General features: G+C 43.1%; 1 protein-coding gene across 50 annotated transcripts in view; it reads left to right on the forward strand.

Annotated features, from left to right (window-relative positions):
* The window catches only part of PLEKHA7 (pleckstrin homology domain containing A7), a 239,888-nt gene that overhangs the window by 166,722 nt on the left and 60,094 nt on the right, over positions 1-13,072 (forward strand). For all 50 annotated transcript variants that reach the window (XM_074014161.1, XM_065528439.1, XM_065528441.1 and 47 more), the window contains one exon: positions 1,257-1,432. In XM_074014161.1, the coding sequence (XP_073870262.1) occupies positions 1,257-1,432 (176 nt within the window). The remainder of the gene's footprint in view (positions 1-1,256; positions 1,433-13,072) is intronic.

Genomic DNA, 13,072 nt, shown 5'->3' on the forward strand with positions numbered 1-13,072 from the left:
TAATGGTAAGTGCTGTGAAGAATCTGTTACCAGGTGTGGAAATCTGGAAAGTTACTTAACATCTCAGAGGTTCATTTGCTACATCTGTAAAACAGAGATTCTGTCTCCACCTCTCAAGGCTGTTAAGAGTTACAATGATATTAAATTGTGGAAGTACCTAGGACACACACAGTAGGTACTCAGGAAATCTTCCTCTTTTCACATCATCTTCTTATGTAGATTTGGTGAGATTGTTCCTTGCAAACTTAAAAGATGGCTCTCTGGTTTATCAGAGCACAAGGGGAAAAACTGGTATTGTCTCTGATTTGCAAATCTTCCCAGTCATTTTTCAGTGGTCGTTCTGAGTACCTATTTTCGAGATTTTTGTTTGTTTGTTTGTTTGCAAGGATACATGTGAAAGCACCTTGAGGCAGAAGGACAGAGTAGGTTTGCAAGAATATTTAGTTAACTGTTGGTCATCTCTGTCCACCTCTGTAATGCCTCTCTTTTGAGAGCTTGTTTGGAGGTTCTAGCAGGGGACTGCAGCTACTTGTATACCCTTGACCGAAGACCAGTCCTCCTCTATCGTGGATGGTCTTCCTCTTCGACTGAGTGTGCAGCTTCAGGAGGGATGCATATGGAGCAGTGAGGGAGGAAGGGGATACCCGCTTAGCCAGCTGGATTAGCCAAATCAATCCTGGTGATCAATGGGGTGACAGATGTCACAGCCAGATTGCCCTCACATCCTGTAGTGCCTCTTTTCGAGAGACAGAACAGCAGTTTCTTTCAGGAGCACACATCACACTTGATGCCTAAGCAGTGAAGCACAGTGAACATCCACATCAAGCCACCTGCTGTTGCAGCCAGTTTTGAGTCAATTCTTGTCTGATTATAGCCAAAGCAGGAATCTCAGGCTTCAGCAAAAACAAAACAGGGATTCCCAAGAGTCTGCCTCTATGAAATGAGGGTTTTCTGAAAAGCCTGTTTCTCACATAAGCCTTGACTTTGTGCACACTCCCAACCCCCAAAGCAGGAGTAAGATAAGTAGGAAACAGTTACAGCTACAGGGCTTTTACTGTGGGGAGCAGACAGCTATCACGGCCTGGCTGCACTAAGAAAGAGAAATCTAGCCTATGATGTTTTCTAGGAGTGGAAACAAGTTGGGTGGTGCTTGGACTTTTAGTCTGGAAGGGCCATAGTGCCTCCTTGCTTCTGCTCCTATAAAGGAAATGTGTGATAACCTCCCTCTGACCTGCATTTCTGTCTTCATGCTACAGGCTGTGCACACAGGGATGCGAGCGCTCATCTATAACAGCTCCACGGCGGGCTCTCAGGCCGAGCAGTCGGGCATGAGGACCTACTACTTCAGTGCCGACACCCAGGAGGACATGAATGCTTGGGTCAGGGCCATGAACCAGGCTGCACAGGTGCTGTCTCGATCATCACTGAAGAGGTTAGTCCTGATGGAGGGTCCCTGCCACAGCACCTCCTACACTAGGATTGGGACCCAGATAGGTCCTCTTGGGTGCCTGAGATTCCATTTGCTCACTTGTATTAAGCATTACCCTCTCTTTATAAACTTTCTTCATTAAACAAAAACACTAAGGCCTGGAAGGGTGAAATGACTGCCTGGGATCCACAGCCATGGAAACTGGCATATGTGTGCTTCTCGGTTTTTCTTCTCTTATGTATGAAGGGACAACCTTGGGGCACCAGGTGGGGAGAGGACAGTCAAGAAAGGTCTTGCAAACTGAAAATCTGCTACAGACTAACTGCCATGTTGCTGGGACCTGAGCTGGGAGTGATCTTCCAGTTGTGCTCTCTCTGAAATAGTTCAACCAAGCATATAATCAGAGATCTTGAAATTCCTGAGTCTATTGGCTGTAGGTGATTCCCTGAGAGAAAACAAGAGGAATATGAGTGAAGTCAAGGGCTCAGAGAGAGAGATCAGAGTGGCCCTGAAAAAGTCTGGGTATACCTTTATCTGGCCTTCATCTCACATTGGGCCCATTCCTTCCTATCCTGACACTTTGCTCTTTGACAGTGTTCTTTCAGTGAGGCCTCAGAACTGAAGCGTATTCTCTTGCAACCTAAGGGTGGAACTTTTTAGTGACTGAAAATGGATTGCACTGGTATGTTTAGCTTGTGAATCTTTCCACCTCACATATATGTGGTTTTCGGAATTCGTGGTACTTCCTAGCTTTATGATCTCTTTCATGCAGCATACAGACCTCATGAAATATAAATAGAGGTATAAATAGTGACCTCCATCAAGAGGCCAGGGTATGATCAGGCTCTTCCCTCTGAAGCTCCCATAGCACTTCAGTCTGAGCATTTTTCACACTGTTTTTGTTTCCCCCTTCTGTCTAATTTTCAGTATCCTAGGCTTAAAGCAGAGATCATCTTTATATCTTGGTTTTGTTTTGTTTTGTTTTGAGACGGAGTCTCGCTTTTGTCGCCCAAGCTGGAGCGCAATGGCACGATCTTGGCTCACTGTAACCTCTGCCTCCTGGGTTAAAGCGATTCTCCTGCCTTGGCCTCCTGAGTAGCTGGGATTACAAGTGCCCACCACCGTGCCCAGCCAATTTTTTGTATTTAGTAGAGACGGGGTTTCACCATGTTGGCCAGGCTGGTCTTGAACTCCTGACTTCAAGTGATCCACCCACCTCGGTCTTCCAAAGTGCTCGGATTACAGACGTGAGTCACCATGCCCGGCAATGCACAACATCTGACACACAGTAAGCTCTCAAATGTCTTTGAGTGAGTGAATGAGTGAGTGAGAGATCAGACGAATGAATGAATGAAGATATTGAACAGGACAGGACCAAAGACTGCCCTAGGAGCTTCCACATGGGCCCTGAATCAGTAACAGTCAATTTTGGCTCTACTTTCTAGCATTGTCATCCAGCCTGCATTTTTCTGTTGTTTCCATACTAATGATCTGAAAGGCTCTGCCTGAGCCTGCAGGGCTCAGCTCACAGTGTGGTTGGCATCTCCCTTCTCACCGAAGGAGAAGGAAACTGGCTAGATTTGACACATCTTACTCGTAGTGCACAAGCTAGTCTCCAACAGTCACTGTTTCCTGGTCTTTATTCTTCATTCTTTTAATATACATATATGTTTACAGTATATGTGTATAGTCATTCCTTGGTATCCATGGAGGACTGGTGCCAGGAAACCCCACAGATACCAGAATACTCAGAGTCCCTTATATAAAATAGTGTATTTGCATATAACCTCCGCACATGCTTTAAATCATTTCTACATTGCAAGATTACATATAATACCTAATACAATGTAAATGCTATGTAAATAGTTGTTATACTGTATTGTTTAGGAAATAATGACAAGAAAATAAGTCTGCATGTGTTCACTACAGATACAACCATTCTTTTTTTCCCGTCTAAATATTTTTAATTTGTGGTTGGTTGAATCCATGGATATGAAACCCTGGATACAGAAGGCCGACTATGTGTATATATATATGTGCGTGTGTATATATATGTATACATATAGTTAAGTACATACAAATTTTTAAATGTATATTAATTGTATATTTAACTATATAATGAATGAAAACATTCTCAGTATAAAAATGCAAAAACTAAAGACAAAGATATCCCAAATCACCTTCCGAAGGTAATCTCTATAATCAGGTTAATTGACTTTTAAACTATTTTCTATGCATTTATATACGTATATGCACTTATATGTAAGTTTCTCTTGTGCTTTTTTTTTTTTTAATTCTTTTTTAAAAATTTATTTATTATTATTATACTTTAAGTTCTAGGGTACATGTGCATAACGTGCAGGTTTGTTACATATGTATACTTGTGCCATGTTGGTGTGCTGCACCCATCAACTCGTCAGCACCCATCAACTCGTCATTTACATCAGGTATAACTCCCAATGCAATCCCTCCCCCCTCCCCCCTCCCCATGATAGGCCCCGGTGTGTGATGTTCCCCTTCCCGAGTCCAAGTGATCTCATTGTTCAGTTCCCACCTATGAGTGAGAACGTGCGGTGTTTGGTTTTCTGTTCTTGCGATAGTTTGCTAAGAATGATGGTTTCCAGCTGCATCCATGTCCCTACAAAGGACACAAACTCATCCTTTTTTATGGCTGCATAGTATTCCATGGTGTATATGTGCCACATTCTCTTAATCCAGTCTGTCACTGATGGACATTTGGGTTGATTCCAAGTCTTTGCTATTGTGAATAGTGCCGCAATAAACATACGTGTGCATGTGTCTTTAGAGCAGCATAATTTATAATCCTTTGGGTATATACCCAGTAATGGGATGGCTGGGTCATATGGTACATCTAGTTCTAGATCCTTGAGGAATCGCCATACTGTTTTCCATAATGGTTGAACTAGTTTACAATCCCACCAACAGTGTAAAAGTGTTCCTATTTCTCCACATCCTCTCCAGCACCTGTTGTTTCCTGACTTTTTAATGATCGCCATTCTAACTGGTGTGAGATGGTATCTCATTGTGGTTTTGATTTGCATTTCTCTGATGGCCAGTGATGATGAGCATTTTTTCATGTGTCTGTTGGCTGTATGAATGTCTTCTTTTGAGAAATGTCTGTTCATATCCTTTGCCCACTTTTTGATTGGGTTGTTTGTTTTTTTCTTGTAAATTTGTTTGAGTTCTTTGTAGGTTCTGGATATTAGCCCTTTGTCAGATGAGTAGATTGCAAAAATTTTCTCCCATTCTGTAGGTTGCCTGTTCACTCTGATGGTAGTTTCTTTTGCTGTGCAGAAGCTCTTTAGTTTAATTAGATCCCATTTGTCAATTTTGGCTTTTGCTGCCGTTGCTTTTGGTGTTTTAGACATGAAGTCTTTTCCCATGCCTATGTCCTGAATGGTACTACCTAGGTTTTCCTCTAGGATTTTTATGGTATTAGGTCTAACATTTAAGTCTCTAATCCATCTTGAATTAATTTTCGTATAAGGAGTAAGGAAAGGATCCAGTTTCAGCTTTCTACTTATGGCTAGCCAATTTTCCCAGCACCATTTATTAAATAGGGAATCCTTTCCCCATTTCTTGTTTCTCTCAGGTTTGTCAAAGATCAGATGGCTGTAGATGTGTGGTATTATTTCTGAGGACTCTGTTCTGTTCCATTGGTCTATATCTCTGTTTTGGTACCAGAACCATGCTGTTTTGGTTACTGTAGCCTTGTAGTATAGTTTGAAGTCAGGTAGCGTGATGCCTCCAGCTTTGTTCTTTTGACTTAGGATTGTCTTGGAGATGTCTCTTTTTTGGTTCCATATGAACTTTAAAGCAGTTTTTTCCAATTCTGTGAAGAAACTCATTGGTAGCTTGATGGGGATGGCATTGAATCTATAAATTACCTTGGGCAGTATGGCCATTTTCACGATATTGATTCTTCCTATCCATGAGCATGGTATGTTCTTCCATTTGTTTGTGTCCTCTTTTATTTCACTGAGCAGTGGTTTGTAGTTCTCCTTGAAGAGGTCCTTTACATCCCTTGTAAGTTGGATTCCTAGGTATTTTATTCTCTTTGAAGCAATTGTGAATGGAAGTTCATTCATGATTTGGCTCTGTGTTTGTCTGTTACTGGTGTATAAAAATGCTTGTGATTTTTGCACATTAATTTTGTATCCTGAGACTTTTCTGAAGTTGCTTATCAGCTTAAGGAGATTTTGGGCTGAGACAATGGGGTTTTCTAAATATACAATCATGTCATCTGCAAAGAGGGACAATTTGACTTCTTCTTTTCCTAACTGAATACCCTTGATTTCTTTCTCTTGCCTAATTGCCCTAGCCAGAACTTCCAACACTATGTTGAATAGGAGTGGTGAGAGAGGGCATCCCTGTCTTGTGCCAGTTTTCAAAGGGAATTTTTCCAGTTTTTGCCCATTCAGTATGATATTGGCTGTGGGTTTGTCATAAATAGCTCTTATTATTTTGAGGTACGTTCCATCAATACCGAATTTATTGAGCGTTTTTAGCATGAAGGGCTGTTGAATTTTGTCAAAAGCCTTTTCTGCATCTATTGAGATAATCATGTGGTTCTTGTCTTTGGTTCTGTTTATATGCTGGATTATGTTTATTGATTTGCGAATGTTGAACCAGCCTTGCATCCCAGGGATGAAGCCCACTTGATCATGGTGGATAAGCTTTTTGATGTGTTGCTGAATCCGGTTTGCCAGCATTTTATTGAGGATTTTTGCATCGATGTTCATCAGGGATATTGGTCTAAAATTCTCTTTTTTTGTTGTGTCTCTGCCAGGCTTTGGTATCAGGATGATGTTGGCCTCATAAAATGAGTTAGGGAGGATTCCCTCTTTTTCTATTGATTGGAATAGTTTCAGAAGGAATGGTACCAACTCCTCCTTGTACCTCTGGTAGAATTCAGCTGTGAATCCATCTGGTCCTGGACTTTTTTTGGTTGGTAGGCTATTAATTGTTGCCTCAATTTCAGAGCCTGCTATTGGTCTATTCAGGGATTCAACTTCTTCCTGGTTTAGTCTTGGAAGAGTATAAGTGTCCAGGAAATTATCCATTTCTTCTAGATTTTCCAGTTTATTTGCGTAGAGGTGTTTATAGTATTCTCTGATGGTAGTTTGTATTTCTGTGGGGTCGGTGGTGATATCCCCTTTATCATTTTTAATTGCGTCGATTTGATTCTTCTCTCTTTTCTTCTTTATTAGTCTTGCTAGTGGTCTGTCAATTTTGTTGATCTTTTCAAAAAAACCAACTCCTGGATTCATTGATTTTTTGGAGGGTTTTTTGTGTCTCTATCTCCTTCAGTTCTGCTCTGATCTTAGTTATTTCTTGCCTTCTGCTAGCTTTCGAATGTGTTTGCTCTTGCTTCTCTAGTTCTTTTAATTGCGATGTTAGAGTGTCAATTTTAGATCTTTCCTGCTTTCTCTTGTGGGCATTTAGTGCTAGAAATTTCCCTCTACACACTGCTTTAAATGTGTCCCAGAGATTCTGGTATGTTGTATCTTTGTTCTCATTGGTTTCAAAGAACATCTTTATTTCTGCCTTCATTTCGTTATGTACCCAGTAGTCATTCAGGAGCAGATTGTTCAGTTTCCATGTAGTTGAGCGGTTTTGATTGAGTTTCTTAGTCCTGAGTTCTAGTTTGATTGCACTGTGGTCTGAGAGACAGTTTGTTATAATTTCTGTTCTTGTACATTTGCTGAGGAGTGCTTTACTTCCAATTACGTGGTCAATTTTGGAGTAAGTACGATGTGGTGCTGAGAAGAATGTATATTCTGTTGATTTGGGGTGGAGAGTTCTATAGATGTCTATTAGGTCTGCTTGCTGCAGAGATGAGTTCAATTTCTGGATATCCTTGTTAACTTTCTGTCTCGTTGATCTGTCTAATGTTGACAGTGGAGTGTTGAAGTCTCCCATTATTATTGTATGGGAGTCTAAGTCTCTTTGTAAGTCTCTAAGGACTTGCTTTATGAATCTGGGTGCTCCTGTATTGGGTGCATATATATTTAGGATAGTTAGCTCTTCCCGTTGAATTGATCCCTTTACCATTATGTAATGGCCTTCTTTGTCTCTTTTGATCTTTGATGGTTTAAAGTCTGTTTTATCAGAGACTAGTATTGCAACCCCTGCTTTTTTTTGTTCTCCATTTGCTTGGTAAATCTTCCTCCATCCCTTTATTTTGAGCCTATGTATGTCTCTGCGTGTGAGATGGGTCTCCTGAATACAGCAGACTGATGGGTCTTGACTCTTTATCCAGTTTGCCAGTCTATGTCTTTTAATTGGAGCATTTAGTCCATTTACATTTAAGGTTAAGATTGTTATGTGTGAACTTGATCCTGCCATTATGATATTAACTGGTTATTTTGCTCGTTAGTTGATGCAGTTTCTTCCTAGCCTCGATGGTCTTTACATTTTGGCATGTTTTTGCAATGGCTGGTACCGGTTGTTCCTTTCCATGTTTAGTGTTTCCTTCAGGGTCTCTTGTAAGGCAGGCCTAGTGGTGACAAAATCTCTAAGCATTTGCTTATCTGTAAAGGATTTTATTTCTCCTTCACTTATGAAACTTAGTTTGGCTGGATATGAAATTCTGGGTTTAAAATTCTTTTCTTTAAGAATGTTGAATATTGGCCCCCACTCTCTTCTGGCTTGGAGAGTTTCTGCCGAGAGATCTGCTGTTAGTCTGATGGGCTTCCCTTTGTGGGTAACCCGACCTTTCTCTCTGGCTGCCCTTAAGATTTTTTCCTTCATTTCAACTTTGGTGAATCTGGCAATTATGTGTCTTGGAGTTGCTCTTCTCGAGGAGTATCTTTGTGGCGTTCTCTGTATTTCCTGGATTTGAATGTTGGCCTGCCCTACTAGGTTGGGGAAGTTCTCCTGGATGATATCCTGAAGAGTGTTTTCCAACTTGGTTCCATTTTCCCCTTCACTTTCAGGCACCCCAATCAGACGTAGATTTGGTCTTTTTACATAATCCCATACTTCTTGCAGGCTTTCTTCATTTCTTTTTCTTCTTTTTTCTTTTGGTTTCTCTTCTTGCTTCATTTCATTCATTTGATCCTCAATCGCTGATACTCTTTCTTCCAGTTGATCGAGTCGGTTACTGAAGCTTGTGCATTTGTCACATATTTCTCGTGTCATGGTTTTCATCTCTTTCATTTCGTTTATGACCTTCTCTGCATTAATTACTCTAGCCATCAATTCTTCCACTTTTTTTTCAAGATTTTTAGTTTCTTTGCGCTGGGTACGTAATTCCTCCTTTAGCTCTGAGATGTTTGATGGACTGAAGCCTTCTTCTCTCATCTCGTCAAAGTCATTCTCCGTCCAGCTTTGATCCGTTGCTGGCAATGAGCTGCGCTCCTTTGCCGGGGGAGATGCGCTCTTATTTTTGGAATTTCCAGCTTTTCTGCCCTGCTTTTTCCCCATCTTTGTGGTTTTATCTGCCTCTGGTCTTTGATGATGGTGATGTACTGATGGGGTTTTGGTGTAGGTGTCCTTCCTGTTTGATAGTTTTCCTTCTAACAGTCAGGACCCTCAGCTGTAGGTCTGTTGGAGATTGTTTGAGGTCCACTCCAGACCCTGTTTGCCTGGGTATCAGAAGCAGAGGCTGCAGAAGATAGAATATTTCTGAACAGCGAGTGTACCTGTCTGATTCTTGCTTTGGAAGCTTCCTCTCAGGGGTGTACTCCACCCTGTGAGGTGTGGGGTGTCAGACTGCCCCTAGTGGGGGATGTCTCCCAGTTAGGCTACTCAGGGGTCAGGGACCCACTTGAGCAGGGAGTCTGTCCCTTCTCAGATCTCAACCTCCGTGTTGGGAGATCCACTGCTCTCTTCAAAGCTGTCAGACAGAGTCGTTTGCGTCTGCAGAGGTTTCTGCTGTTTTTGTTATTTTTACTGTGCCCTGTCCCCAGAGGTGGAGTCTACAGAGACAGGCAGGTTTCCTTGAGCTGCTGTGAGCTCCACCCAGTTCGAGCTTCCCAGCAGCTTTGTTTACCTACTTAAGCCTCAGCAATGGCGGGCGCCCCTCCCCCAGCCTCGTTGCTGCCTTGCCGCGATATCACAGACTGTTGTGCTAGCAATGAGGGAGGCTCCCTGGGCGTGGGACCCTCCCGGCCAGGTGTGGGATATGATCTCCTGGTGTGCCTGTTTGCTTAAAGCGCAGTATTGGGGTGGGAGTTACCCGATTTTCCAGGTGTTGTGTGTCTCAGTTCCCCTGGCTAGGAAAAGGGATTCCCTTCCCCCTTGCGCTTCCCAGGTGAGGCAATGCCTCGCCCTGCTTCAGCTCTTGCTGGTCGGGCTGCAGCAGCTGACCAGCACCGATTGTCCGGCACTCCCCAGTGAGATGAACCCAGTACCTCAGTTGAAAATGCAGAAATCACCGGTCTTCTGTGTTGCTCGCGCTGGGAGTTGGAGACTGGAGCCGTTCCTATTCGGCCATCTTGCTCCACGCCCCCATCTTGACGATGCCCCGCTGCACGGTGGGACCGCGGGTTCCCCGGAGGAGCCGCCGCTCTGCGCGGAGGACGCCATGTGTGGAGATGCAAAGGCAACGAGTGGGGTGGCTGGCCGGACTGGAGGTGTCAATGTGGGTGTCGGTGTTGGTGAAAGGGAGTCGAGGCGAGAGGCAGGCTGGCTACCAGCTGCGGAGGGTGGACGGGACGGACTCGCCGGGCGCTCACAGGAGCAGCAGCGGGACTCGGAACGAAAGAGACGCGATCTCCGCCGCCTCTCTTGTGCTTTCTGAAAGCATGAATAATGATGTCTTAAAGATCACTAAATATCAGTGTATATGAATCACCTTTAATTTTTACTCATATGGTATTTCAGTGTAGATGTACTGTAGTGTAGTTTTAAAACCTGTATTTAAAATTTCTGTATTAACCTTCTACAAGCCTCTGCATGTGTGAGTCTTTCAGATTGCTGGGTAAAATTATAACACGTTTTTAATTTTAACCAATACCACTAAATTGCCCTTTAAAGAAAAATGTGTGGCCGGGCGCGGCAGCTCACGCCTGTAATCCCAGCATTTTGGGAGGCCGAGGTGGACGGATCACGAGGTCGGGAGATCGAGACCATCCTGGCTAACACACTGAAACCCCGTCTCTACTGAAAATACCAAAAATTAGCAGAGTGTGGTAGTGGGCACCTATAGTCCCAGCTACTCGGAGGCTGAGGCAGGAGAATGGCATGAACCCCGGAGGCGGAGCTTGCAGTAAGCAGAGATTGCGGGCCACCGCACTCCAGCCTGGGCGACAGAGCAACACTCTGTCTCAAAAAAAAAAAAAAAAAAAAAAAAGGCTGTGTATTCCATTAGTGAGTGTGTCATTTCCCCATATCTTTGCCAATAGTTGATATTATGTCTTTTAATTTTACTGGCCTGATACATAAATAGTATCTGATTATCTTAATTTAATGTATATTTCCATGACGGTGAAGATCTTTTATATTTCCACTTTTTTTTTTTTTTTAAAGACACGGAGTCTCACTCTATCACTCACTGCTCGAGTGCAGTGGTATGATCATAGCTCACTGCAGCCTTGAACTCCTGGGCTCAAGCAATCCTCTCACGTCAGCCTCCCTAGCAGCTGGGACCTCAGCTGTGGGCCACCACATCATGCCTGGCTAATTTTAAAAGATTTTTTAGAGACAGGCTTACTCTGTTGCCCTGTCTGGTCTTGAATTCCTTGCCTCAAGCAATCCTCCTAGCTCAGCCTCCTGAGTAGCTGAGATGACAGTCACCAGCCACCATGCCCAGCTCAATGGCCACGTGTATTTCCTATTAAGTGCATTTCCTGTACCTATCCTCTGCCCATTTTTCTACTCAGTTGTTTGCCTTTTCTTGCTGCCTCCTTTCCTGTGGGCTCTGAAATCTGCCAAGGTTAGCAGTGCTGCTTAGCCTCTTGCAGAGGTTGATGATAGGCTATGGAATTTGTTTTTCCTCTTCTTTCAAAATCAGAATGCTGTTTGCCAGTTTCTAATATTCTGGCCTTTTCCCCCTTCCCTTTGATTCCTTAGAGATCACCCAATAGGTTTCTCGAGCCCAAATTCCCTTATGTCACTGGGGCACCACCGATAGCTGGGCCTGGAGCTCAACTACAGGAGAGTAGGGCTTCCTGTTCTTCCTCCCCATCATGGACTTTCAGGCTCTCTTAACCAGGTTTGTTCTCTTTTTCCTGGTGAAGATCATTCTTCTTAATGAAGATGTGGAATTAAACCCAGAAGCTGGAGAATTCTGCCTTCTCTGTTTATGCTGGGTCTTCTTCCCTAAGTAGAGACACCTACATCTGTTTTTTAAAACCCTCCTTTATTTTAATAAATAGAAATTTTGTTTCTGTTTTGTTTTACTTTAAACAAACAACTCCTTCTAGACTTTGCTTTTTCTGCCATTGTTCATGTGGACCCATTCCACTATGGATTTGTGCCCCACTTTCCATTTCTTGTACATGTCCTTTTATAATTTGAGCTCCAAGAGTTCCCTGTGTTATTACACTAAAGATGGCAAAATGGGTTTCTTCTTGTGTCCCAACTTTGCTCAATTCATTGTGGCTGACTAGGATGCTAGGTAGGAGAGAATTTGAGAATGAGATTGAACTTTATAGGAAAAAAGTACATGACTGATAAATGACGTCTGGCTAGAACCCTTGAGGATTAATCTAGATAGCTGAGATTTGGGTATTTTTTAGCATCAGGTTTTGGTGCTGGAAAGGCTCCTCCCCTTTCCCTAGTCTCAGGAAATTGTATCATCCCTAATTTTTCTCTGACTTTGAGATGTATTCTTATTATGCTCTTAATAAACTCTTAAAACTTCATGATCATGTTTGCCCAAGGTTTTGTCCCTTTAAAAATAAAAAACACAAGGCCGGGTGTGGTGGCTCACTCCTGTAATCCCAGCACTTTGGGAGGCCGAGGCAGGCAGATCACGAGGTCAGGAGATCAAGACCACCCTGGCTAACGCAGTGAAGCCCCGTCTCTACTAAAAATACAAAAAATTACCCGGGCATGGTAGCGGGCACCTGTAGTCCCAGCTACTCGGGAGGCTGAGGCAGGAGAATGGCGTGAACCCGGGAGGCAGAGCTTGCAGTGAGCCGAGATGGAACCACTGCACTCCAGCCTGGGCGACAGAGCGATACTCTGTCTCAAAAAAACAAAACAAAACAAAAACCACGCAGGCCAGTACAGTGGCTCGTGCCTGTAATCCTAGCACTTTTGGAGGCCAAGGCAGGCAGACCACTTGAGGTCAGGAGTTCAAGACCAGCCTGGCCAACATGGTGAAACTCCATCTCTACTAAAAATACAAAAATTAGCCGGGCATGGTGGCAGGTTCCTGTAATCCAGCTACTCAGGAGGCTGAGGCAGGAGAATCGCTTGAACTCAGGAGGCAGAGGTTTCAGTGAGCCGAGTTCATGCCATTGCATTCCAGCCTGGGCAACAGAGTGAGACTTTGTCTCAAACAAAACAAAACGAAAAACAGAAAAAACAAAAACAAAAACAAAAAAAGCCCAAGAAACTAAAACAAAATAAAAAACACAAGTTTTTCCAATAAAGACATAATAGCATTTCTCCATAAGTTTCTGAGAGCTGAAATTGTCAGCCAAGCAAATACAGACTTACTGAATGTTC

The sequence above is a fragment of the Macaca fascicularis genome, chromosome 14, assembly GCF_037993035.2.
Source record: "Macaca fascicularis isolate 582-1 chromosome 14, T2T-MFA8v1.1".
Classification (NCBI taxonomy): Eukaryota; Metazoa; Chordata; class Mammalia; order Primates; family Cercopithecidae; genus Macaca; species Macaca fascicularis.